The 27,594-nt window shown below is 45.7% G+C and overlaps 1 protein-coding gene and 1 long non-coding RNA gene across 2 annotated transcripts; one reads left to right on the top strand and one right to left on the bottom strand.

The window, feature by feature from the left end:
* The first annotated feature begins 6 nt into the window (after positions 1–6).
* PTCD3 (pentatricopeptide repeat domain 3) lies at positions 7–27,594 on the top strand. The gene is made up of 24 exons (XM_082194860.1): positions 7–156; positions 1,911–1,960; positions 2,300–2,339; positions 4,424–4,469; positions 5,805–5,873; positions 6,984–7,088; positions 8,002–8,125; positions 9,276–9,391; positions 10,368–10,435; positions 11,577–11,664; positions 11,787–11,847; positions 15,425–15,507; positions 16,130–16,274; positions 16,811–16,861; positions 17,803–17,892; positions 18,947–18,975; positions 20,487–20,593; positions 21,864–21,942; positions 22,035–22,125; positions 22,964–23,049; positions 23,792–23,940; positions 24,672–24,713; positions 26,854–27,012; positions 27,234–27,594. The coding sequence occupies exons 1-24, from the start codon at positions 62–64 to the stop codon at positions 27,286–27,288; spliced, it is 2,028 nt and encodes a 675-aa protein (XP_082050986.1). The 5' UTR covers positions 7–61; the 3' UTR covers positions 27,289–27,594.
* LOC309516433 lies at positions 24,854–26,692 on the bottom strand. The gene is made up of 2 exons (XR_014212916.1): positions 26,284–26,692; positions 24,854–25,178 (listed from the first exon to the last, which is right to left on the bottom strand). It is a non-coding gene; the product is annotated as an uncharacterized lncRNA (long non-coding RNA).

Genomic DNA, 27,594 nt, shown 5'->3' with positions numbered 1-27,594 from the left:
CGCCACTTCCTCCCCGGCTTCTCCTCCCTTTCCGCCCCGCGAAGGGCGGCGCAGCGTGGACATGGCGGCGCGGTGCCTGAGGCGGCTGGGCTTTCCGCGCCGTAGGCCGCTGCCGCACGCGGGCCAGCCGGGCTCGGGGGCGGGAAGGGGCGCCAGGTGAGGCGAGGGCGGGAAGCAAACGGGCAGAGGGTGGAAGTGGAGGGGGACAGGCCTCCTTGGCAACGGACAGGCCGCCCTAGCAACGGCGAGGACGAAGCGCCCGGGGAGGGTGGAGAGGCCCGAGCGCCCCCTCATAGAATTGTAGAGTCTGAAGGGACCCTGGTGGTCATCTAGCCCAACCCCCCCTGAGATGCAGGAATCTTTTTGCCTAACGTGACGCTCGAACCTGCGACCTTGAGGTTAAGACAGGCGTCCCCAAACTCGGCCTTCCAGCTGGTTTGGGAACTACAGTTCCCATCATCCCTGACCACTGGTCCTGTTAGCTAGGGATGATGGGAGTTGTAGTCCCAAAGCAGCTGGAGGGCCGGGTTTGGGGATGCCTGGGTTAAGAGTCTCAGGCTCCAGAAACGTAGTCGGAAGGGACCCTGGTGGTCACCTAGCCCATCTCCCTGAGATGCAGGATTCTTGTTGCCCAACGTGATCCTCGAACCCGCGACCTTGAGATTTCGAGTCTCAGGCTCCAGAAGCATAGAGTTGGAAGGGATCCTGGTGGTCATCTAGCCTAACCCACCACGATGCAGGATTCTTTTTGTCCAATGTGGGGCTCGAACCCGCAATCCTATAGGAGCGCAGGAAGATGTTTTATTATTCTGAATCGGACCACTGGCCCGCGCAGCTCAGCATTGCCTACTACTCTGACAGGCAGTGGCTCTCCAAGGGTTTCAGGCAGGAGTCTCTCCTTGGCCCCCGTAAAGGTAAAGGGACCCCTGACCATTAGGTCCAGTCGTGGCCGACTCTGGGGTTGCAGCGCTCATCTCGCTTTATTGGCCGAGGGAGCCGGCGTACAGCTTCCAGGTCGGAGTGGTACCTATTTATCTACTTGCACTTAAACGTGCTTTTGAACTGCTAGGTTGGCAAGAGCAGGGACCAAGCAACAGGAGCTCACCCTGTCGCGGGGATTTGAACTGCCGACCTTCCGATCGGCAAGTCCTAGGCTCTGGTTTAACCCACAGCACCACCCGCGTCCCTTTAGCCCTCCTAGTGACCCATTAATAAAACTACTACTAGGCTAGGGTATTTGCAAACTTGAGCAGGGTCCGGTGTGATTTCACATTGGGTGCAGGACTGTGTGTTGGTATTTCCTGTATCATAAGGGGGTTGGACTAGATGACCCTTGGGGTCACTTCCGATTCTATGATTCTGTCTGGAGATGCCCTGGATTGACACCCCTGGGACCTTGCTGCGTGCAAGGCAGATGCTGTGATGTTGAAATAATAAGGCCACCCCCACCCTAAGTGTCTGGATGCAGGGAGAAGGTGCGTCTATATCTAGCTGGCTTTGGGGTTGAGAAGGGGCGGAGGAAGTGGGCAGTTGAACAATATTTTATTTCTTTGCTGCAACTTCAAAGGTGTGGGTATCTTATAAAATATATCTTGTATATTTTTCTGGGTGCTGAGGAACTCCCTGTTGCTAGGATCATTGTGTGTGTCTCTGGGTTTCGGGGAGAGAGAGAGAGTCATCTCCATAATAAAGACCAACAAGACATTGCTGACTTCCCATAGTAAGCATGAGGTTTGGGGTGGTTGTCTCTGTAGTTTTGTGTTATGCCACACACCCTTCATGATAGTCATTTTGTGCCTGGTACTCCAGCACTCTGAAGATTTGAAATGTGCCTACTTGTCCAAAAATGTTAGTGACTCTGTGTGTGGTTTTAAGAATCCATGTTTCATGGATGCATTTGATTTCCGTAGGCCCTGCTCAGGAAATGCAGCCCTTCAGAAAAAATCACCTAATCTTGAAGGTACAAGTATTTTTTGTCACTAATTCTGAGCTGATAAAAACAATGCTTTGCAGCAGTGAAAAGTTTACTATGCTTCCTTGAGAAAAGTGTGCGATTTTAAGCTTATTTCTGTGAGGAAATGTCTTCACTTAAAAAAAACTGGACTTCCATCTGAGTAAATGCAATTAGGATAAGGCTATTTATAGAACTGGCAAAGTTTGATTTTGATATAGGCAATGTTTCAGCTAAAGTGGCTATGCATATGAATGATTGTTTGCCAAATTAAGGCTTTCATAGTTGCAGTCTATTCAAATATGCATATCCTTTACTAACATAGTTGTAATAATGTTCTTTTCAAAGTTGACGAAGGAGTTATTTCTCTTCCAAGAAAGAAAACCTGGTGAGTAGTTTCATTTAATGCTTTATTTGAGAAATTTAGAGAAATTTAAAGAAGGGATGAGGAATCTTCAGATGCTGTTGGACCCCGGCTCCATTTTCCCCAGCCACATGGCCAGAAAATGATGGAAGTTGCAGTCCATCAATATCTGGAAAGCCACAGGTTCCCATCCCTATATTAACAAGTTGGGAGAATTTTATACAATCTCTTGGGTATCCTGTTCCCAAACCATATAAGGAGTCAAAGGTAATAAGCAGCGCTTATTATTGGAGGTTGGGACGCGGGTGGCGCTGTGGGTAAAAGCCTCAGCGCCTAGGGCTTGCCGATCGAAAGGTCGGCGGTTTGAATCCCCGCGGCGGGGTGCGCTCCCGCTGCTCGGTCCCAGCGCCTGCCAACCTAGCAGTTCGAAAGCACCCCCGGGCGCAAGTAGACAAATAGGTACCGCTTACCAGCGGGAAGGTAAACGGCGTTCCGTGTGCTGCGCTGGCTCGCCAGATGCAGCTTTGTCACGCTGGCCACGTGACCCGGAAGTGTCTCCGGACAGCGCTGGCCCCCGGCCTATAGATGTGAGATGGGCGCACAAACCCCAGAGTCTGTCAAGACTGGCCCGTTCGGGCAGGGGTACCTTTACCTTTACCTTTATTATTGGAGGTTAAGAGGAAACAAGTATAGCTATTGTAAAATGAATTGATTTATTTCGGTCACTGACCAGAGTGTGCTATTGTAAAACGGATGGGAACCATCTTGGCCTGCCAGGGGTTCCCAATTTGGCCCGCAAGACCATTTGCCCCCTGCAAACCATGGCCACCTGCCCTTCAGCTGACATCACTGTCTTAAAAGAGGAGCGGAAGGAGACTTGCAAAACCTTTCCCAAGTCTGCCCCCTACTCGCTTTTAGTTTGTGATTTCAGAGGCTAAAAAGGGAAGCACAAGGTGCCTTGGAAAAGGTTTTGTGAGCCTCCTCCAGTTCTTCTTTTAAGCCTCTTGAGATTGGGGACTGGAGGAAGGGGAGGATTCACAGAGTCATGCCCATCTGTTGCATTTGGTTCACAAGGCAGAGTCTGTAAAGGTTATGGCCGGTGGAGTCAGAAAAATTCCCCAACCCTGACATAGATACTAAAAAGCAGCGGGGGGGGGGGGGACACAAGATAATATGGGGCAGAAGCCAAGGAGACACCACCTTCTGGAACTGCAGAATATATACTGTGCTTCACTACTTCATAGTGGAAACACTTTAGTATGATAAAATAAAAAAATTCCTTCCAGTAGCACCTTAAAGACCAACTAAGTTAGTTCTTGGTATGAGCTTTCGTGTGCATGCACACTTCTTCAGATACACTGAAACAGAAGTTGCCAGATCCTTCTATATAGTGAGAAGGTGGGAAGGGGTATTACTCAGAAGGGTGGTGGGAATGGGAGATTGGCAGATAGCTGAGATGAGCCTGTTGACGACTCTTAACGACTGTAATAGGTCTTACAGGAAAAGGCAAGGGGTGAGAAGGTGAGAAATGGCTGAGTCATGTATAATGGGATAAGAATCCAATGTCTTTGTTCAAACCAGGTCTCTCCATGGTTTTAAGTTTGGTAATGAGTTGCAATTGAGCAGCTTCTCTTTCCAGTCTATTTCTGAAATTCCTTTGTAGTAAAACAGCTACTTTGAGCTCTTGTATAGAATGTCCTGGGAGATTGACGTATTCTCCTACTGGTTTCTCTGTTTTGTGATTCTTGATGTCAGATTTATGTCCATTTATTTTTGGCCTAAGGTTTGGCCTGTTTGTCCAATATAGAGAGCTGAAGGACACTGTTGGCATTTGATGGCATACACAATGTTAGACGATGAGCAATTGAATAGTCCCGAGATGGTATGTGTGATGTTGTTGGGGCCAGTAATGGTGTTGTCCGGGTGTATGTGGCAGCAAAGTTGGCATCTGGGTTTATTGCAGGCTCTGGTGCCAGTGTCCGTGTTAAGTCTGGTTGTAGCATTATTGTGGGTTAGGAGTTGTTTAAGATTGGGTGGCTGTCTGTAGGCTGTCTGTAGTATGATAAGTTATATACTGAAAACTGAATATTTAATTTTCTTAAATTTAGGGATAAGTTAGCAGTTCTTCAAGCTCTTGCATCAACTGTAAAGAGGGTAAGTGCTTTTTTGAAATGATACAATGCTTGGTCCCGTCCCCATCCCCGCCCCCATGTAAAACTCTCCCAACAGTGCAAAATCACTCCCCACCACCTACCAAGTTTTCAAATATTGATTTTAATGCTACTGTCTGATAGAGGGCATGATGTGTGCATATTATTCAATCCAAATTGAAGTATGCATATTATTCCAACAAAGTAATTTTGAGATCAAGAGTGCAAAAGTGACCTCAAATGGACTTTTGCACCAGTTTAGAATGATGTGCTTGGAGCACACAAGAGCTCATGCAGTGGTACCTCTGGTTACGTACTTAATTTGTTCTGGAGGTCCGTTCTTAACCTGAAACTGTTCTTAACCTGAAGCACCACTTTAGCTAATGGGGCCTCCCGCTGCCGCCACGCAATTTCTGTTCTCATCCTGAAGCAAAGTTCTTAATCCGAGGTACTATTTCTGGATTAGCGGAGTCTGTAACCTGAAGCTTATGTAACCTGAAGCATATTTAACCCGAGGTGCCACTGTATTTTCTGCTCTCCTGCAAAAATCAGTAACAGAGCAGCATACAAGGATAATCCTTGAATAGTGCCAACTGGAAAAATTCTTGCTGCATTGGTGCATTTTTTATGGATGAATAAGGCACCCTAAATAGTGTAATGCAGTGGCTTTCAAACAGTGTGCTATGGCACCCTGGGGTGCCTTGAATGATGGTCAGGGGTGCCGTGGGCAATACTGGCCTCTGTCCCTCTTTCCTTCCCTCCCTCCTCTGATTTTCTATTGCGTCTCTGCCTCCCGAAGGCTTTTCACATCTGTTTGTTGCAGCAGCCCTGGCTACAAGCTCCTCAGGCGAACGGTGCCTCTGGGACTGGCCAGGGGGTGCTTCCCAGACCCCTATGGGGCAGTGTGAGGAGGCACCTTTATTTGGGGCAGGGGTGCAGCTCAGAGACCAGGGGCGGCAGAAGCAGCTGCCCAGAGGACTCCCAAGGAGAGGGGAGAGGAGAGGAGGCTGAGGGAACACTCCACAGGATGTTCAAAAAAGGGTGAGAGGCTGCCAGTTTTGCAGGCCAGGGGTGACATAACTGGGCTCCCGAGCCCCACAGGGGTGCCGCAGAAAGAATGTAGTTGGTCAAGGGAGCCGTGGACTCAACTTCTGGTGTAACGCATGTATGGTTAATGCATAGTAAAAGTAGTCCTTTCTTATTGAAGGATTTTTTGGTGTGTGTTGAAGCAAAATGTTTAGACACAATTTTTAACCTCAGCAGTGCAGGAAGATGAATCTGTCATGTATCTTGTCGGTGCAAAAGCTACAATTTAAACGCTTCATCCTCCTTTATTCAGGATCCCACAGCTCCTAACTACATGTTTCAAGACGACCCGTATCTTATTCCTAGAACCACTACTGAGTTTGTAAGTAACGCTCTTAAAATTGATTTTGCTAGAAAAAAATGTTTAGTGGGCTGGTCCACAGTTAAAAGCACTTTAGTACGCATGGAAGATTCCGTTGCCACTTATATTCTTGTAAGTGTGTTTTTAGGGTTTTCCCGTTTTGTCAGCCAAATTGACAGTAAGGGGACTGTTAAGGCTGTGTCTGAAGATGAAGTGCTGGTTTTGTGTTGAATTCTGTGACAGATCACTTCATAGATTACTCCCCACCCCAAAATACTCTTCATGTAACAAAACACGGCAGCACAAGTTGTTTTGGGGTCGCAGGTGCATAGAGTAGACAGCCTGCCTGCCTGTCCTGCACGTTATATCTAATATTTGTGTATTAAGTCATACTCCTTAAACATCTGTGATATATTTTCAGAGGCTTGTATCCACCAAAGTCACCCCGTTAACACAAGAACTTCTGCCTGTACAACAGGACTTTCTCCACGTTCCTCCCCACCTGTTCTGGGTTTTCCCTCAACCCTCTGGAGCAGAGAAGAGGGAGAGAAAGTTTCATTGTGCAGGTAGAAGCCCATGAATGTAACAGGACAGCTTCATTGGGTACAGAACCAGAATTACTGCTTTTGTATTGAGGCAGTGGGGAGATAGTTCTCTTTAAATTCCCTACCTAGAAATATTTATCACTTCTCTCCCCCCTGCACCCAACCCATTTGTCATATGGACTCTTTCTTAACATTATCGACAAATGTAAAAGAAATTCCCTGGCTCAGGGTTCAAGGCCTAGTGGCAAGCCCCTCCATAAATAAATTGAGCAACACCACTTGTTTTCATCAAAAGCCCTGCTCATATTAAACTGACTGTCCCTGGTTTCTGGGGAGAAAAAGAGAGGCGCTTTCTTTTGCTTTTGCAAAAAGCACCAGCAGCACCTCACTGCTGCTTCCTGCAAAACAATATATATAATGATTGAAATGTGATGGCAAAAGCTTTAAAATGGAAATTTGACTTGATGGTAGTAAGAATGAGAGAGGAAAAGGACTAAATATTTGATTCAGAGGCCCTTTGGTAGTATCATGAATGATAACTTCTACTTTTAGTAAAGAAAATAATATGGATACATTCTTTTTCTAGCGTTTATTTTCCTTATCAAAAGAATCTGGGAAAAATGCAGCCAGATATATTCTTGACAAACATCCTAATCTTTTTGAGACTGACATAGCTGAACCTCATGTACCGGTAAGCTTTGTGTTTTTATTATCATACACATTAATTCTTGTTCTTAAGAAAAACATCTGTGTCCTCTGAGCATTTCGTGAAATTATTCCATTGTCTTGAACACAGTTAGCAGAACTGAACTTGAATCTGCTGTAGAAGCATCCTGCATAGACAAACCTTTTTCTATGAGTTGTGACAGGAGTACGATAGAGAGCATCATGCACACCCTTGCCCTGGCCTTTGCCTCATCAAGTGCAGTGGTACCTCTGGATATGCACACCTCTGCTTGCATATCCTTCAGGACGCGAACGTGGCAAACCCAGAAGTATTTTTCCGGGTTTTGCCGTGCACGCATGTGCAGAAGCGCTCTATGCGGTAGACTCGTAATCTGGTGAACTGGGTTTGCATCCCCGCTCCTCCACATGCAGCTGCTGGGTGACCTTGGGCCAGTCACACTTCTCTGAAGTCTCTCAGCCCCACTCACCCCACAGAGTGTTTGTTGTGGGGGAGGAAGGGAAAGGAGATTGTTGGCAGCTTTGAGACTCCTTCGGGTAGTGATAAAGCGGGATATCAAATCCCAACTCCTCTTCTTCTCTACCGCGCCGCGCGCATGTGCACAACAGGAAACTTTGGTTGCGAATTCCTCAGGATCCTACCGGAGCTCCGGAGGTACCACTGCATTGCTGTGTTGGCTAGAAATGCTAATCTGGACTTAAACGGAAAACAAAGCAATTTAAAGGCGATAAAGGGCACAATCATCCTCCATTTTTTTCAAGACAGACAAGGGGCTGGTGTGTGTGGAAGGTGGAGTGGATTTTTTGCACCTTTGTTGTAGATCCAAAGAAATGCTCATTAGACACTAGAGGAAACACTTATGAATTCCCTTTTCTTTAGATCATCTGAAAACAATTGCCTTCTTTCCCCCTTATTGTAGTGTCTCATGCCAGAAAAAATGCCATTGCAACTTGAAGAAGTTGGTGAGGATGCACTTAAGTATCAGATCTGTTTCAGAAAACTAAAAGCTTCGGTGGACATGTATGATCAACTCATGCAAGCAGGTACTAGCTAAAGCTACAACCCTATACACCCTTCTTGGCAGAAGGGCCTACTGAACTCCATAGGATTGCACCGTGAAATTACTTAGAGCACTTGGCTGAAGCTGTTATGAAATGTGGTTGGTGTTTCCTATACTGAGGTGTAGAACTATTCTCTGCTAAAACTTCTCCAAAACACTAGGTCTGACAAAAAGGCTAATTCATTTGTTACACCGTCTGAGGAGGGAGGGAGGCAGCTTGTTCAGACCTTCACAGTTTCTCCTTCGTCAGCCACCAGAGCTGAAAACTATGAGAGTCAGCTCCAACAGCCCAGGGAGGAAGCTCTGACTCATAGAAGACTCTGCAGCAGAGATGCAGTTCCATCTGATAATTAGGTAGAAATGCATGTTTCTCTGTTTTATAAACAAAGATTATACTGCTTAATATAATAAGTGGTACCTCGGGTTAAGTACTTAATTCGTTCCGGAGGTCTGTTCTTAACCTGAAGCACCACTTTAGCTAATGGGGCCTCCCGCTGCTGCCACGCTGCCGGAGCACAATTTCTGTTCTCATCCTGAAGCAAAGTTCTTAACCCGAGGTACTATTTCTGAGTTAGCAGAGTCTGTAACCTGAAGCGTATGTAACCCGAGGTACTGCTGTAATCTCTTAAGTGGTTTACATAAACAGTAAAAAATTAACAATATTCAATAAAATTTCCTAACAGCTAGATTTAACATGAGATAAAAACGCAACACGACTGGATGTCACAAATAAAACTGAGCACTGTACAAGACAAAAAAAAAGTTAAAGAGTCCAGGAAATCTTGGGTAGATCCACAAGAGGCATTTAAAAGTGATTACTGATTTAGGGCAATTTTTAAATGTTTTTGTACTTTTATTCTTATGTAAACTTCTTAGATTTTATATTGAGCAGTATTAGCAAAATAACGCTCTGAAGGATAGTTCACACACATGTCCATATCTTGATAACTGCATCGTATTTGCAGCTGTTACATCACAGGACATTATATTGCCTGATACAAAAAAAAAATTGATACTTGTCCATAAAGACAGTTCACACGTTCTGCTCAAAGACATTGAGCTCCAAGTGATGTAATGCACATGTGAGCTAGCTAGAAACCTGGCTTCCACTTTACTTTCCTCCCCATCTGCAGGAACTTCTGTATCTCTGGAGACATCAAACAGCCTTCTTGATCTCCTATGTTTTTATGGCGATAGAGAACCCGATCAGCTGAACTCTACTGAAAATAACAGCAAATTGGAACAACTGGTAAGCAAGTATGGTAGAGGGTGGATGTTGTTTCACTTAGATAGCATCGTATTTTTCGCTCCATAAGACACACCTAGTTTTTAGAGGAGGAAAGGGGGAAAACCCTGTTTTTTGAGGATCAGTTCAAAGCTGTGCAGCTTCTTTTGTATTGAGTGTATCTGAAGAAGTGTGCATGCACACGAAAGCTCATACCAAGAACTAACTTAGTTGGTCTTTAAGGTGCTACTGGAAGGAATTTTTTATTTTGACTATGGCAGACCAACACGGCTACCTATCTGCAGCTCAAAGTTGTGCAGCTTTCTTTTGCAAAGGGGAAAAGCCCTTTTTTGAGGATCAGCTCAAAGTTGTGCAGCTTCTTTTGCAAAGGGGAAAAGCCCCGTTTTTTGGAAGATCAGCTCCAAGTTTTTATGGTTTTCAACTCACAGTTCTGCAGCTTCTTTAGGAAAGGGAGCTGTTTCTACAGCTTAAAGACAGATAATCTAATCAGCCAGTCACATGTCGCTGGGGAAACAAACAGCCTCCGTCTGCAGAACATTTAACAATGGAGGTCTGGGCAAGGGGCCGGGGCCGGAAAGGGAGCCAGCGATCGACCACACATTCGCACAGACATTTCCCCTTACTTTTTAGGATGAAAAAAGTGTGTCTTATGGAGCGAAAAATACGGTATATAACATTACAGAAAATAGGGCTTGAAATAAGATCAAGGTATTTCTAAATTACTGTGATGTGTCTGTAATCACAGAGATGGAGTGCTTGAGAGGGAAGAAAGCGCCCACCTTTTCACGCGTTTCCATAGGAACTCCTGCCAGCTTTCACCTGAGGGGGGAATATTAAAGCTGCTGTCAAGATATCTAGCTCTCTGATTACTCTTTGTGCCAGTCCTGCATGCTAACTTAGATAAAATGCTTTCTAAGCTTTTGAACGCAGAGGTGATTCTGGCATGCTAGTAAGACTGATCCTGGAAATCTTGTTGCAGGAGGAAGCTTCAGAAGAAAGGAAAAAAAGGAGAAACTGGCAGAATGGGAACCGTGGGCTTAAGTGGAGGTATGAAAAATGACACCAGTTCCTTGGTATATACCATATTTTCCGCTGTATAAGACGCACCAGACCCCAAGACGCACCTAGTTTTTGGAGGAGGAAAACAAGAAAAAAAATATTCTGAATCCCAGAAGCCAGAACAGCAAGAGGGATCGCTGTGCAGTGAAAGCAGCAATCCCTCTTGCTGTTCTGGCTTCTGGGATAGCTGTGCAGCCTGCATTCGCTCCATAAGACGCACACACATTTCCCCTTACTTTTTAGAAGGGAAAAGGTGAGTCTTATAGAGCAAAAAATACGGTATTTATCTGTACTTGTATTAGGTAGTCCAGAATATGTTTTCTATGCCGTTTAGCCCTTTTAAAAAAAGATTAACTGTGGGGCAAGGAATATTCAGATCACATAGTGGTACGTAGCTGAGTATAAGCATGGTGTACTGTTTAATCCTCAGAGTAAATTCTCAATTTTATTTATTTAAAATGTTTATAGTCTTCCCTTTATCCAAAGATCTCATGGCGTGGGAACAATACAACTTCATTTAAATTGGAAAATCCATAGCAAGTAAAAACTATAAAATCCATGCTACGATTCATCAAGTTTTGCAAACGTCTTTTTGATTTCCAAGCAATCAGATGCAATTCTGATGCACGGAACTGTGACCAAAATGTGAGCAGACTTTGAAAAATATCATGTATAACATTCCTGAAATGCCCTAGACAGCTGAATATTAAGGATACTTTTCTGGGGAAATTGTGAAAGACTTTTTGGCATATACTCATAAAAATGTGTATACTGAATGTGCAGCAGGACAGCTGTTTCATGTCCTCAGGTACATGGTAAAGCAACAGAAGAATGACTATACTCATACTTGATTGACCATCTGTGCCATGGTGTCTAAATTTGCAGATTTGGTGCCATGTATTTGCAGATTTTTATCCATGTTGCCTGAAATATATAGTCTTTGCAGTTCTTGATTTTAAGGTCGTATTGTATGTTGCACAACAATGGGTGCAATCCAACTAAGTTGGGATTTTAATAAAAAACTGATAGCGCTTACAAAAAATAATACACAGTGTGCATGCTTTTGAGAAGGTGTAAAAGTATATTGATATAAATCACGTTGATACAAGTAATGTTTTCCAATTAACAGGGAGAACAATAACGCTGAAAGAATATTTAACCTAATGCCAGAAAAAAATGCACATTCATATTGTACAATGATCAGAGGAATGGTGAAGGTACAGTTGTAACATTATTTATTCCGCACTTGCTTCTGTTATTTCTCCAGATTAATAGATTGGTTTTCCTAAGTTTATTCTAATTTTAAAAATCTAACTCTTTCCCCTCCATATCCTTTCAGCATAGAGCAGCTGCAAAAGCTTTTGACATGTACACTGACTTATTGAATAACAGGCTTAAGGGTAAGTTCTAGGATTTTTAAATATACATATATTCCACACATCACATTGTTGAAACTGTACACCTAATGACTCGGTCCTGCCTTTGTAGTACATGCGGCGCAAGATAAGGCATGGTGTGGAGAAATAATAAGAATAATGATAATAATTTTTATTTATACCCCGCCCTCCCCAGCCAAGGCCGGGCTCAGGGCGGCTAACAGGCAATAATAAAAACAAATTGAATGAATACAACTTAAAAACAAAATTGAAATACAACATTAAAATATTGAAACCTCATCGCAGGAGGAGAAAGAAAAAAGAAAGAGGGGGAGGGAATCAAATTGTCTCCAAGCCAAAGGCCAGGTGGAACAACTCTGTCTTACAGGCCCTGCGGAAAGGAATCGGATTCTGCAGGGCCCTGGTCTCATGAGGCAGAGCGTTCACCAGAGCTGAAAAGGCCTTGGCTCTGGTTGAAGCTAATCTAACTTCCTTAGGGCCTGGGACCACTAGGGTGTTGCTATTTATGGAGCTTGAGGCTCTCCGTGGGGCATACCGGGAGAGGCAGTCCCGTAGGTACGAGGGTCCTAGGCCGTGAAGGGCTTTCAGGGTCAAAACCAGCACCTTAAATCAGGCAGAGAGAAGTTTTCTCTGTCTCACTTTTCCATCTCATGCTGGAACCCAGGGGCATCCACTGAAGCCGAACGCTGGAAGATTCAGGGCAGACAAAAGTACTTCGCATAATGGACTTTGTTCCTAAAAGATGTAGTGACGGCCACCAACTTGGATGGCTTTAAAAGGATCCTTTAGCTGAGATTTCTGCATTGCAGGGGGCTGGACTGGATGACCCCTGGGGTCCCTTCCAACTCTACAAATTCTATGATTCCATGAAAAGAGGATTGGGCAAATTCATGGACTTTCAGAAGGCAGTATTCTTCCTACATGCTGAGAATGGCATGTGGGAAGAATGCCTTTTTGGAGCTTCCCATGGGCATTTCTATGGTCCATGAAAGCTGGACCAGAAAGAAGGCTGATCGCCGAAGAATTGATGCTTTTGAATTATGGCGCTGGAGGAGACTCTTGAGAGTCCCATGGACTGCAAGAAGATCAAACCTCTCCATTCTGAAGGAAATCAGCCCTGAGTGCTCACTGGAAGGACAGATCGTGAAGCTGAGGCTCCAATACTTTGGCCACCTCATGAGAAGAGAAGACTCCCTGGAAAAGACCCTGATGTTGGGAAAGATGGAGGGCACAAGGAGAAGGGGACGACAGAGGACGAGATGGTTGGGCAGTGTTCTTGAAGCTACCAGCATGAGTTTGACCAAACTACGGGAGGCAGTGGAAGACAGGAGTGCCTGGCGTGCTCTGGTCCATGGGGTCATGAAGAGTCAGACACGACTAAACAACAACAACAAATGGGCATTTGGTTGGCTTCAGGATGCCCAGCAGTGTCATCTGTACTAGAACTTTCAGTGGTGCTTTCAGCGTCACTCTCAATGTCAGAATCTACATCTGTGTTGGCATTGATGGGGAAACTGCAGAGAACCTCTCCTGTCGTGCAGTGTATTCTGCATTCCTAGTTAAGGATCACTGTGTCAGAATCAGGCAATAAAACTCTGTGCTGACCTTTCTCATAGCCCATGAAAATACCCTGTGCACCTTTTGCACCTTGGGGTGTTTCTACCCACATGTGAGACCCAAAAACTTGTAAAAGCTTGACAGAAGATTTTCTCTGGAACAGTTTCTCAAAAGGAGAACTTTCCATACCTGCTGAAACCTTTCTTACCCATGTCTCACGCTCTCAGACACTCAAACGATATAAGCAAACGTTGTGCCACTGCTGGAGCAGACGGGTGGTTAAAAATCCTAACAAGATAGGCCTTTGTTCTGATCCAGTAGGACCCCATATTAAGTCAATAATAATAATAATGTCGGGGTCTGCTTTCAGGAGAGGGGGGAGAGACAGGAACGTAGAGACAGCTTCTCTGTTGAGCAGCTGCACTTCGTCAGAGTCCGGGGAGGGGGAGCTTTCAGGAGACACGGACGACGAGAGAAAGGGGGGGATGAGGCAAAGGCTCGGTTAGGCTGAGGGGAGCCAAGACACCACTCCCAGAGAAGTGGATGTGCCTCTTCCGTTGCATAGCTTTCGCCAGGGAATTTCACGTAAGGAAAAGAGGAGGAGAGGGGGTTTTCCCGGGCTTTTACGCTGGAGGGCAAACAGGAAGAAGGCACTTCCGGAATCTGCTAGCGATTAAGGCAGACATGGTTTTTGGACTTCTGGACTGTACATAAGTTTTGCACTCAATAAAACCTGTAAAGAGAGGCAGGAGTCCTGGCTGTTATCTTCATGAGCAACCACACTCCCACCTTACAAATAATAATAATAATTTATTATTTATACCCCGCCCATCTGGCTGAGTTTTCCCAGCCACTCTGGGCGGCTCCCAGCAGAATATTAAAAACACGATAAAACATCAAACATGAAAAAACTTCCCTAAACAGGGCTGCCTTCAGATGTCTTCTAAAAGTTTATCTCCTTGACATCTGACAGGAGGGCGTTCCACAGGGCGGGCGCCACTACCGAGAAGACCCTCTGCCTGGTTCCCTGTAGCCTCACTTCTCGCAGGGAGGGAACCGCCAGAAGACCCTCAGAGCTGGACCTCAGTGTCCAGCTTACTATGCTTTGGTATGCCCCATGGAGGACCTTAAGGTCTGCAAATAAAAACACCCTGAAGATCCCAGGCCCCAGGGAGATTGGACTGGCCTTGACCAGAGCCAGGGGCTTTTCGGCCGTGGCCCCGATCTGGTGGAACACTCTCCCACAAGAGACCAAGGCCCTGCGGGATTTGACATCTTTCCGCAGGGCCTGCAAGATGGAGCTGTTCCGCCAGGCCTTTGGTCGGGGTTCAGTCTGATTCTTTTCTTTCTGTATAAGAACAAGCATTAAAGAGGCCTCCTGGCCCACTCAAAGGTCCTTTCTTTATAAGACCAGTGGTAACAGTTGGCCCTGGAGAATATTAACCACTCTCAATTTTACCCATGGACTGCCATCGAGATTTTAATTTGCTCTGAACTAATTTTAAGATGTATTTTAATTAATTGATTGCCTGTACTTATGTTCTTTGTATACTGTGTTAGTTTTATGATGTTAGCTGCCCTGAGCCTGGCTCCAACCGGGGAGGGCAGGGTACAAATATTTTTTTTAATTATGAGTGGGACATTCCTTCTCATTCCCTTCCCCTGTGTGTCATGCCATGTTACCCGAAATATATGGCCACATTTCACGCACATACATTTTTCTCCCTTTGGGTGGTGCTTGGATGGACGCCTGCCTTTCTGACACACTGGGTTTCCGTTTGCAGCAATGATGATTGGCGCAGGGGTACGGACCTCAGCTAGATCATGGGAGCTGATTGTGAGCTATCTGCGTTCCGGCGTCGCTGGCGTGTGGCTGGCTTCCTGGAAACGGGCTTGCAAGAGAATTTCGCCTTACACTGAGCTGCCTTACAAATAATCGGGGGGGGGGGGGAGGACCCAAATACAAAGAAAGCACATTCTGTTCAGTACAGTTGCTTCAAACACAACTTTTCATTTCTTCCAGCTGATGTGCACACCTTCAATGCGTTAATCGTCGCAGCTTCAGAAGTGCGGGAAAAGTACACTGAAAGATGGGAACTTGTTGAAGTAAGAAGTAATAACTAATTCAGGAGCTTTTAATGTATATTTGCCATGCCAAATATTTATTTAGGTGAATTTATATCCCACCTTAGTAGGGACGTGGGTGGTGCTGTGGGTTAAACCACAGAGCCTAGGACTTGCCAATCAGAAGGTCGGTGGTTCGAATCCCCGTGACGGGGTGAGCTCCCGTTGCTCGGTCCCTGCTCCTGCCAACCTAGCAGTTCAAAAGCACATCAAAGTGCAAGTAGATAAATAGGTACTGCTCCGGCGGGAAGGTAAATGGCGTTTCCGTGCGCTGCTCTGGTTCGCCAGAAGCGGCTTAGTCATGCTGGCCACATGACCTGGAAGCTGTACGTCGGCTCCCTCAGCCAATAAAGCGAGATGAGCTCCACAACCCCAGAGTCGGTCACGTCTGGACCTAATGGTCAGGCGTCCCTTTACCTTTACTATATTCTGCCTTTTCGTTATTAGGCAATATTCAGGGTGGTTGTGGGACTCAGGGTGGGTTCTAAAGAGGCCTATATTTCAACTCTTGGTTTGTGTGTGTGCGGGTGGCAGTGGAGAGAAATCCCTGCATCTTTATAAAAGCTTCAGTCCAGTGCTTGCTTTGTTTCATCTTGGTTAATAGGATTTGCTGAACCAAATGGCTCAACAGAAGATACAGCCAAATCTGCTCACTTTTAATTCTGTCCTGAAGACTCTAAGGTGGTGTGGTGCCTTTGGCAAGAGTATGGCCCTTCGCACACTAAATGAGATGAAGGCACTAAATATAGGTAAGTTCTCAGCTGTCTGTTAAGATTGTCCCAGCAAAGCTTCTCAAGTGGTGACTATGTAGGGCAGGAGTCTCCAAGCTTTCCTTGCCTTGGGCCAGTGTCTCGAGCGATGAGAGCGGGGAGCGCGTCCATATGCGTGCGCACACGCTATTTCCATCGCACTTCTGGTCAGAGGAGGCCCGTGCGCACAAGCTATTTCCAGTGCTTCTCCGACTCCGAAGTGGGTCCCTGCGCCGCACCGGTAAGAGCGGGCAGTGGCGGGGCTCACCACGGGCTGGATAAATGAGTCCCTCGGGCCTTATCCTGCCCCTTGGCCATAGGTTGGTGACCCCTGATATAGGGACTGCATATACGCAATTCATGTAGTTCCCCCAAATGCACTACCTGCTCAACAAAACTGGAATTCTGGGAGCAGTTTCAGTTTCTATTAGGGGGTACTCAAGTGAGCAGAATATGAATTAATGGATTTTTGTATCTTGGCCACATCGTCAGAATTGGCTGGTTCAGTATATGCCTCTCTGTTTGTTTGTTTTTAGAGCCTAGCCTTGCAACCTTTGACCATCTTCTGGGCATCTTTTATAAACCAGGTATGTGATTCCTAAATTAGAACAATATCTAGTCAATTTGTTTCTGTTGTCTTTTGACGTTTGAACCGCAGCCCTCCAAGGTGCTGCACTGGAATCTCCTTCTGGCTTTGCGCTAAACACAGGAATCTTCCCCCGCATGACTCCTGCATTCTGACCCTTCTTCCTAAGCTATAGCATAGATCTGTTTAACCGAAGAGGCATCTGAGTGATGCTGCCCTGCTGCAAGGCTAAAAAGAATTTTTAAAAATATTGCATCCAAAATGTATGGTGTTTATACCACTTATTGGAGAAATGGTGAGTCTTCCTGAAGACTAGTTTCTCTAGAGGATTTGGCCAATGCTGTTAATTAAGGTACAAAACTATTATGTGTGTTACTAGGGTGCAGTCGGAAAGCTGTTGATAATTCTGCCCCTCTTATTAACAGGAGATTGCTAGGCACTTTGGCAACTCTTAAGGCCATAATAATAATAATAATAATAATAATAATAATAATAATAATAATTTATTATTTATACCCCGCCCATCTGGCTGGGCTTCCCCAGCCACTCTGGGTGGCTTCCAAAAAAATACTAAAACACTGCAATACATCAAACATTAAAAGCTTCCCTAAACAGGGCTGCCTTCAGATGTCTTCTAAAAGTCTGGTAGTTGTTGTTCTCTTTGAAATCTGGTGGGAGGGCGTTCCGCAGGGAGGGCGTCACTACCAAGAAGGCCCTCTGCCTGGTTCTTGGCATTTGACTGTCCCAAAACCTTGTGAGGTGGAATGACTGGTTGCTATGGCAGTCACATTCTCATTTGGCATTTTGAAAGTGTAGTATTGCCTTCTTGGCCAGCTGGGCCCTGCAGCAGTCCTCAGCACCAAATACGGATTACGTGTTGTAGAATCTGTCTACTGAATGTGTGTTCTTAATGGCTCTATGGCGTGTCTTGTTATTCTACAGCGGCATCTTCTCGAGGCGAAACAGAAATGATCTATGAAGTAATGGATGAGATTAAGGGAAAGCGTTTTTACCCACAGGACCCAGACGATGGTATGAATTCCCTCCTATATTCTGTGGTGATCTTGCGTTATGTGGGACTAACGTGAATGGAAAATAATTGCCTTTAAAACTTTGTGTGAGTAGTGGGCTAATGATTGGTTTTCCGTACAAAATAAAATATTAGGTCCGTGTTCTTCACAATTCATTGTGGGTCTATAAAAATAGCAATCTAGTCCACGCACACGCACCACAATAATTCTTGGGCTCCATGATCACTGCAGATTGTGACAAGAGTCACGAAATTAAAAGACGCCTGCTTCTTGGGAGAAAAGCAATGACAAACCTAGATAGCATCTTAAAAAGCAGAGACATCACCTTGCCAACAAAGATCCGTATAGTTAAAGCTATGGTTTTCCCAGTGGTGATGTATGGAAGCGAGAGCTCTGGGAATGCAGGGATCTTTAGACTCCACAGCTGCTGCCCAAAGGGGCAGGACCTACCAAGAAGAGTTGCTGTGCTCATTAGGCCTGGCTCCCCTGAAGCAGGCCTTGTTTCTCCTAATGAAGAGTCAACTTCACGTACCCCATGTGATTTATTGCTGGCTTGGCTCACCCAGCTTAATTGAAGGCTGCTCATTTTAAAAGGGCCATCATGGTGGGTAGCAGTTGCATATGTACTGTGCCTTTGTTATTCTGTTAAGTGTTAACAGGTTGTCATATATCTCATGGCGGGGGGGGGGGTACGCTATGATCAAATTAGTTTTAAGTTGTCTCCTCTTCCCAGGAAAACCTGGGAGTAGTAGTTGGGAGCGAGGACTAGGATTCTTTTACACTGATTTCTCAGCACTTGGCCAAGCTACGATGGGACAGTATTCTGTGGTCAAAGCCGTAAAATAGTATAAAGCTTGTATGTTTGCCATGTAGATATGATCTTAGATATTACCTTGGCTTAAAGAACAGTTTTACCAGACTTGTGTTGGTTTAGACAGCGGTTTGTTTAGCTGTTCAAATTTATTTCAGTAATGCTAGGAAGCCTGACAGATGTGCTTATCTTCCGCACTGCTAGATGTTGAAGATTAACATTGTTTGCTATTTCTTCTTTTTAGGCAACTTTTTTCCAAGTGCCATGAAAATAGTAAGTGGATTTGGTTCCTGCTTTCTAACACTTAATTGTCTACTATAATGGTTTCTAGCTACCTGTGAATTCCCTTGAATAGTTTATAGTAAAAAAGCAAGACCTCTAAATCTGTTCCACTACTCAGATTCCTCTTTATCCACAGCTGCACAGTTCTTCCACATATACCTCTTTCTGTTCCTTCAAGTTGTTGGTTTGATTTTACAATCCATTATTCCTTGTGATGCTCCATCATGCCCTTTAACTCACCGTATTGGAACAAATAACCTAAATGGACATGGAGCAGATTCAGCTTCCAAACGTTGGATGGAGGAGCAGAGTTTGATTATATGGGGATGGTGGGAATTGGGATAAAACTGACCTAAAGCAGGTTTCATATTTTACTTGTATTCGTAAAACCTTTTATTGGCATCACATACAACATCCAAAAGGGACGCAGGTGGCGCTGTGGGTTAAACCACAGAGCCTAGGACTTGCTGATCAGAAGGTCGGCGGTTTGAATCCCCGTGACGGGGTGAGCTCCCGTTGCTCGGTCCCTGCTCCTGCCAACCTAACAGTTCAAAAGCACGTCAAAGTGCAAGTAGATAAACAGGCACCACCCTGGCGGGAAGGTAAGTGGCGTTTCTGTGCGCTGCTCTGGTTTGCCAGAAGCGGCTTAGTCATGCTGGCCACATGACCCGGAAGCTGTACACCGGCTCCCTCGGTCAATAAAGTGAGATGAGCACCGTAACCCCAGAGTCGGCCACGACTGGACCTAATGGTCAGGGTCCCTTTACCTTTTACAACATCCAAAACAAAACAAATCATTACAGAATTACCACTTCCCCAGTGGCACAAAACATTTGCTAAAAGAAAGGAGACAGAGCAGTCTATCATCACATCTCTTGGTCTCCGGGAAGATCAGACGTCTGCAGTGTATTTCGATGACAAAAAAACAAATAGAGATATTTAGCCACTAACTTGGTGAGCTCCTGATCATTCCCCAGCGATAGAAATTGTATGACCTCTGACTCTGGTTTCCATTTGGAGATATAGAGTTGATCTAGAAATTGGTGGCGGAGATCAGCATATAGTTTACAACTGACAAATATTTTGATGTTCCACATTTGATGTGGGAGCACAATTGCTTTTCAAACACAATCATTTGCCCTTAACTGCAGGGCACTTGGGAACCAAATATAAATATACATGGGTTCCTCCCCCTTTGATGTACGATGTTAAGATTGGGAAATGGATGGTGATATACCCCCCAAATTCCTGTTAGACTATTGGTGCCCTGCTGAGCCAAAGAAATAAAAAGATAGCTCCTTGTAGCTCATCTGAATCTTCTTTCTTACCCTAGCAGTTTGGGGTGGCTGTTACGTCTTGCCGTTTCATTTGCAAAACTTTGCTTTGGGAATACCCTTCTCTGCTTGCTGATGAAAGTGCAGGGAGCTTTTGTGTGGTGCACTGTGTGGCAGGCTGCTGCATGTCTTTAATATGAGTGCTCATGCTATGTGCCTTGATTGCAGTGCCTGGACCTCAAGGATATTCAGCTCGCCTATGAGCTACACAAAGTGCTGGAGACAGGAGAGAACAGGAAAATGTTGGGAGACATTGGCCAGCAGACTACTTACTGGTATTTATTGTTTGGTACTCCCTGGGGTTACAGGGACGCGGGTGGCGCTGTGGGCTAAAGCCTCAGCGCCTAGGGCTTGCCGATCGAAAGGTCGGCGGTTCGAATCCCCGCGGCGGGGTGCGCTCCCGCTGCTCGGTCCCAGCGCCTGCCCACCTAGCAGTTCGAAAGCACCCCCGGGGGCAAGTAGATAAATAGGTACCGCTTACCAGCGGGAAGGTAAACGGCGTTCCGTGTGCGGCTCTGGCTCGCCAGAGCAGCGATGTCACGCTGGCCACGTGACCCGGAAGTGTCTGCGGACAGCGCTGGCCCCCGGCCAATAGATGTGAGATGGGCGCACAAACCCCAGAGTCTGTCAAGACTGGCCCGTTCGGGCAGGGGTACCTTTACCTTTTACTCCCTGGGGTTACAGGAACAGGAAGATGAGAATATGTGCTGTCAGTCTGGATGCAATTGTACTCCTAGGCTCAGTTGAAGATGTTCGCTTTTGCAATGAAAGCATTTTATGTGGGCATAATACATTGGGGGACATAATAGGAACCAGTTCATCTCCTAAGAGAGGGACACGGGTGGCGCTGTGGGTTAAACCACAGAGCATAGGACTTGCCGATCAGAAGGTCGGCGGTTCGAATCCCCGTGACGTGGTGAGCTCCCGTTGCTTGGTCCCTGCTCCTGCCAACCTAGCAGTTCGAAAGCACATCAAAGTGCAAGTAGATAAATAGGTACCACTCCAGCGGGAAGGTAAACAGCATTTCCGTGCGCTACTCTGGTTCGCCAGAAGCAGCATAGTCATGCTGGCCACATGACCCGGAAGCTGTATGCCAGCTCCCTCGGCCAATAAAGTGAGATGAGTGCTGCAACTCCAGAGTCGGTCACTACTGGACCTAATGGTCAGGGGTCCCTTTACCTTTTACATCTCCTAAGATGTATGGGAGAGGCCATACTTTGAGTCTCTTCTGTTTTGAGAGAGTGAAATTGTAACAGGGAAGAAGAAATGTTGAACAGTGTTGTCTTTTGAATCCCCTTTCTCATGGAACACTCTCCTGATCCCAACTGACTTGATCTGACAGTTTCTAGAAAGTAAAGCAAGGCGTCCTGGTTCCACCAAGCCAGTTGAATAGTTCAGGTTATATGAGCTGCCCCTTTTAACTTGGATAGGCAACATAAGCTTAATATTAAGTGTTGAGGTTGTTACATATCCTGTATTTTAAGCTTTTGAAATCTCAAGTTGTGCTGGGTTTTTGCTTATTTTATTTTTCACCTCTCGTTACAGTGGAAGGTTTTTTAACTTGCTGTGCATGATGGAACAGCTTGACGTTGTAATGAAGTGGTATAAAGAAATGGTTCCATCAGTAAGTATTAGTGTGTTGACTTTACAGCTTTTTTTAAAAAAAAAGTTACGTTGAAGCTGCAGTGGACCAAAATATTTTGCTTGTTTCATCAGATGTTTTACCCAAACTCTCAAGGGATGCTGGATCTTCTTTATGCACTGGACACAGCGAACCATTTGGAAATGATTCCCCAGATTTGGAAAGGTTAATACTTTTTTGTGTTCTATTTATTTCAATATACATTAGTTGGTTTTAACTTTTCTACAGTCACCAAACTTTGAAGATCGGATCTGATGAGAGCCACTGTTTGGTGTCACCAGCCTGATGAGGGGAAGTTATCCCCTTTGCTTCTCCTTAAGATAATTCCAATCACATTTTTTGCAGTGAAAAGGATTACTTCTACATTTCTATCCACACTGTGCATAGTAATGTAAAAGAAAAGAAAAATCCCTGCTCCCAGATGCTGCTGCACTTTCAGATGAGTTGGGTGGTAGTTTCAAAATTTCCCATCATGGGACGCAGGTGGCGCTGTGGGTTAAACCACAGAGCCTAGGGCTTGCCGATCAGGTCAGCGGTTCGAATCCCCGTGACGGGGTGAGCTCCTGTTGCTCGGTCCCTGCTCCTGCCAACCTAGCAGTTCAAAAGCACACCAGTGCAAGTAGATAAATAGGTACCGCTCCGGTGGGAAGGTAAATGGCGTTTCCGTGCGCTGCTCTGGTTCGCCAGAAGCAGCTTAGTCATGCTGGCCACATACCCCAGAAGCTGTACACCGGCTCTGTCGGCCAATAAAGCGAGATGAGCGCCGCAACCCCAGAGTTGGTCATGACTGGACCTAATGGTCAGAGGTCCCTTTACCTTCAAAATTTACCATTAGCTTATTGCTAAAGTTCATCTGTTCTCTGTTATTAGAGCGGGATGCAAATACTGCTAGAATAATAGGAGTTTTAAAATGTGGCCTACACCCAAACCACTGGGATTGATGGGCAGGAAGCCGCTTTGTGTGGCTTCATTTCTGATTGCCTTTTACCCTACCCCTGCACAGATATCAAGCAGCTTGGACATGGCCACAGACCTGCTATGACAGAAGAGGTTCTGGCCCTCATGGCCAGAGATACGCAGCCTCCAAAGGTGAGTCTAGGTGAGGCTCTTGCGGTCTGGAGAGTTGGTTCATCTGGACCAACAATAGTCACAGCGTAATTTACAATAGCATATTGTAATACAGTGGTACCTCGGGTTAAGTACTTAATTCGTTCCGGAGGTCCGTTCTTAACCTCAAACTGTTCTTAACCTGAAGCACCACTTTAGCTAATGGGGCCTCCTGCTGTCACCGCTTCCGGAGCACGATTTCTGTTCTCATCCTGAAGCAAAGTTCTTAACCTGAGGTACTATTTCTGGGTTAGCGGAGTCTGTAACCTGAGGTGTATGTAACCTGAAGCGTATGTAACCCGAGGTACCACTGTATTGAAACATACTACAAAATAAAAGCATTAAAACAGTTCTCATAAATTGCGTAAGCAGCTTGAGTAAAAACGGTGAAGTTACTCAGCCAATCAGCTACTAAAAGCCCAGCAAAAAAGGTGGGTTTTTATCACAGAGTCTTGGAGAAATGCAACTCTGGATATATTTCAATATACCATTGGTATATTTCAGTAGCTTCTCTCAGCTAATCACTATTGCTAAAAGCTTAATGGGAAGATGTTTTCTGCAGTATTCCCAGTACTTTTGGAACTTTCCCCCTACTTATTCATTAGGTAAAAAGTGAATTTACTTGAATGCGTCAGTTTCTAAAAGCTACAGTATAAAAAGATCCTTGTGTAGCTTCCTCTGCCTTTGTGAGCTTAAACATTTTGGTTTGTCTAATATTTTTCAGACTCGAGTAGCATTTGCTGACTGTGCTGCAGATATAAAATCTTTCTGTGAGGCACAGGAAAGGAGACAATCAAACCTAGAATGGACAGCCACTTCACTGGGTAATTGTACTATATTGTTTGCCAGGGCTGGGCGAATGCAGGAAGCCTGGTAAGTAAAACAAGGGCAATTCATTGGTGACCAATGTAACATTTGTAAGCTTATTTGTATCATATTTCAGGTTTCAGTTAATATTTAACTCGAGTGACATGTGTTAACTGCCTTGATTTTCCCTACAAAAATTAATCAGGAAGTATGTCACAGGTAGTTTAAATGCTTTTTGTTTTGGTTTAGAAATATATGACTAATGTAGTTTTGCAAGCTTGAGAATTTGTCTGTAACTTGGGTAACTTGGATTTTGCCACCTCCCAAAATCTGCAGAGCGGTGAAAAGATACCAGGGAGTTTGAGGCACTTGTGTTTCCTTTTGAACAACTAAGCACAGCGGGGACTGCAGTGTCTTTATGACATATGGTTTATTTACACATATTAGGCCATTTTGGGAAAGCCATGGCCACCCATGTGATTCAGTACTTAAAAGGATGTTGCATACATTGAAGGGACCTTCAGTGCATCATGTTTTACTTTAGTAGCATGACTTTTGCATTCTTTTGACTTGAGTGCTAAATTCAAGATGTGTACAATTGAAAAGGGCATTAGGTTCAGAACTTGTGTTTCACAGGCATAGTTCCTTTTTGACCGAATGCATTTTTTGCAGTAGGGGTTGATGAGAAATGGGTTAGGTCTGATCTAAGGACTGAAACAGTTCATATCCTGCCCTTAATTAAGAACAGAACTTTTTTTAAAAAATCAATGCAGTTCAGAACTTTTCTCTCCAAATAGGAACATGCTGGAGCTGTTTAAGAAACACAATCGAATCCCCAGGTAAGTTCATCTACTGCCTAAATGCCCAAATGCTACTGTTGTTTACCATATAAAAGAGGGGATACTTTAAATCTGTCCCTGTTCTTCCCTTTCATTATTTCTGCCCCACAAAAAGACCTAAAAACCCCCAGCCCTTTCCCCCCTTAGTTAACTCTTTCCGCAACTCCGAATGGTGCTTTCTGCCGGGCTCCGCCACATGTGGAGGACAAACCCCACCATCAAGGGCTTTCCTGACTTGGGTTATGTTCACAAGCATACTATAATGAGGTGTTCGCAGCTGCTGCATCAAAAAAATTCTGTATTTCTTTACACGTTGCTTGTGTTACGTTGACTGCCTGGTATGCTTGTGGTGCAAACTGAAAGTGAAAACAGCAATTGACATGTCTACTTAAGAGTATGAAGAATTGTATGTTGCACCTTGATTAGCATCTGCCCCTAAATACCTTGAAACCTGATAGGCAGAGACTTCTGCATCTTGAGTGCTTTGCAGAGACATACAGTGGTGCCTCGCAAGACGAAATTAATTCGTTCCGCAAGTCTCTTCGTCTTGCGGTTTTTTCGTCTTGCGATGCACGGTTTCCCATAGGAATGCATTGAAAATCAATTAACGCGTTCCTAGGGAAACCGCCTTCAGACCAGGTCCGGGGACAAGGGCTTTTCTTCCCACCCCCAGCATTTTAAAAAACCCCGGGACAGCGGAGGACTTCTCCACTGTCCGGGCGATCTTAAAATGCTGGCGGGCAGCATTTTAAAATCGCCCCGGACAGCGGAGGACTTCTCCGCTGTCCAGGGCGATTTAAAAGCCCCTGGGAAGGCAGGCAGGGGGGACAAAGACTTTCGCCCCCCGCCCGCCTTCAGAAGGTGTTCCCGCCCCCCCTCCCCGCTTCGGAACAGCGTTCCGAAGTGGGGCGGCTGGGGCAGGTGTCCCCGCCCCCCCCCTCCCCGCTTCGGAACAGCGGGCTAAGCGGGACCTCCCGCCGGGCATGCGAGGCTTGCCGACATCTGCCTGAAGCAGGGGGCGGGCTCCGCAGCTCACCCCCTGCTTCGGGATGCAGGCTGCCGCCCCAAGCCTTGCGCACGAGGCTTGCCGACATCTCCCCGAAGCAGAGGACGGGCCCCGCAGCTCACCCCCTGCTTCGGGATGCAGGCTGCCGCCCCAAGCCTTGCGCGCAAGGCTTGCCGGCATGGGTCGGGAGCGAAGCGCTGCCGACCCCCAGCATTTTAAAACCTCCCCGGGACACGGGGAGATTTTAAAATGCTGGGGGTCGGCAGCGAACGCTTCGCTCCCACCCGCCAGCATTTTAAGATCGCCCGGGGCAGGCGGGGGGGGGGGAGGCAGGCGGGTGGGAGCAAAGACTTTGCCCCCCGCCGGCCTTCAGAAGAGGTCCTCTTCTGAAGCCCGGCTGTGGGCGAAAGTCTTTGCTCCCGACGGCCAGCATTTCCCTATGGGCTTTCGTCTTGCGATGCAAGCCCATAGGGAAATTCGTCTTGCGAAGCGCCTCCAAAACAGAAAACCCTTTCGTCTTGCGCGTTTTCCGTCTTGCGAGGCATTCGTCTTGCGGGGTACCACTGTATTTGGATCTGAAACAGTGCACATTTGGTGAGCTCTTATTTCCAGTACTTAATTGTAAAAGAATTTAAGAATCCCTGTACATAGGGGAGTGAAAGCTGGAGTAGACTGCAGTGAAAGCTAGAGTAGACTCTTGTCCCAACACCTTCTGCACAAAGAGCTAAATTCCATTATGTACTGTTGCTGCTCTTCTAACCACAACCACTTCCTCATGCCTAGGGTTTTTGTAGCCTTGATCTTGGCTTTCTCTAAATCTGGTGCCTTCAAGTCGTTCTGGACTACCAGCTTCCATTAGCTCCAGCCAATAGTATAGACCAAAACATCTGAGAGCTGAAGCAAGAATGTCTTAGCACTGTATGAGCGAGCTTTGCATGCAAGAGTAGCTTAGCTAAAGCTGGGAGTTCCTGCCAGCAGAAACAATTGTGGTCCGAAACAATTGTGAAATTTTTATTTCCCCCCGCCCCACCCCCAGTTAAGATTGTAGTTCTGGGAATAAAATAGCGTGTTAAATGCAGCCTTACCATGAAGACCATCGGAGCATCCATGCTTCTTTTTCTCTATCTCATGCAGTGATTTGGTGATGGATGAAGTCTTGAATTGCATCAAACAAAGCAAAGAGCCAAGTCAGGCCCTTGACCTGGTAAAGTTTGCTGCAGACTTCAGCTTACAATCAACTTCAAAGCTTGCCAGGAGAGCGCTGGAAGAATTTCAGCTCTCTGAAGAGCAAAGGTGAGCTTCAAGAAATGGGTGAACTGTGGATGAACACTTTTGAGTTCAAAGCAATGTCCAGTCTTCACTCCCAACTGCCTCTTATATTGCTCCTGCCTCTAACCATTTTTAATCAGACACTGCTCTGCCAGAAACAGGAGGGTTGTGCCAGTAATTTGATGGGGCTTTATAATACCCACTTAACAATTTTATCTCTGAGCTCTGTACTTTCTTCCTTACAGGAAAGCTCTGGCTGATATGACAGCAGAAAGCAGCGACAACAGTGATGGTGAATAGATGCCAGGAAGGGACCCCTTTCTCTTTCCTGAAAAAAGGGATGCCTTTGATCTGGCATGTGGCAGTCAAAATGGCTATACTGGACTTTGCCTGGTTGCTAGTTTTACATTCACTGTCCTGATTGCTGACTAATGTGTACTGGGCATCTGTACTCATGCATGTCCTGTGTTGGAGAGACTTGACCCCTTTGCATGTCACCTTACTCTGGAAAACTAGAATTTCCTACCTGCAACAGAGGAGCAGACCAAAAAGACAGTAATTCCATTGCCTCTACAAAAATGGTTAAAAATAAAGCGTAATACAGTT

Source organism: Podarcis vaucheri, assembly GCF_965113315.1.
Source record: "Podarcis vaucheri genome assembly, chromosome: 13".
In the NCBI taxonomy this organism is placed as follows: domain Eukaryota; kingdom Metazoa; phylum Chordata; class Lepidosauria; order Squamata; family Lacertidae; genus Podarcis; species Podarcis vaucheri.
This window is presented reverse-complemented; position numbering and strand designations above follow the sequence as displayed.

Bases quoted from the DNA above. Each gene is read 5' to 3' on its own strand.
- PTCD3 (XM_082194860.1), top strand. From the start codon at position 62: ATGGCGGCGCGGTGCCTGAGGCGGCTGGGCTTTCCGCGCCGTAGGCCG. The intron at 2,340-4,423 runs GTGAGTAGTTTC...TCTTAAATTTAG, and splicing joins CTTCCAAGAAAGAAAACCTG to GGATAAGTTAGCAGTTCTTC. The intron at 18,976-20,486 runs GTAAGTGGATTT...CCTTGATTGCAG, and splicing joins TTCCAAGTGCCATGAAAATA to TGCCTGGACCTCAAGGATAT.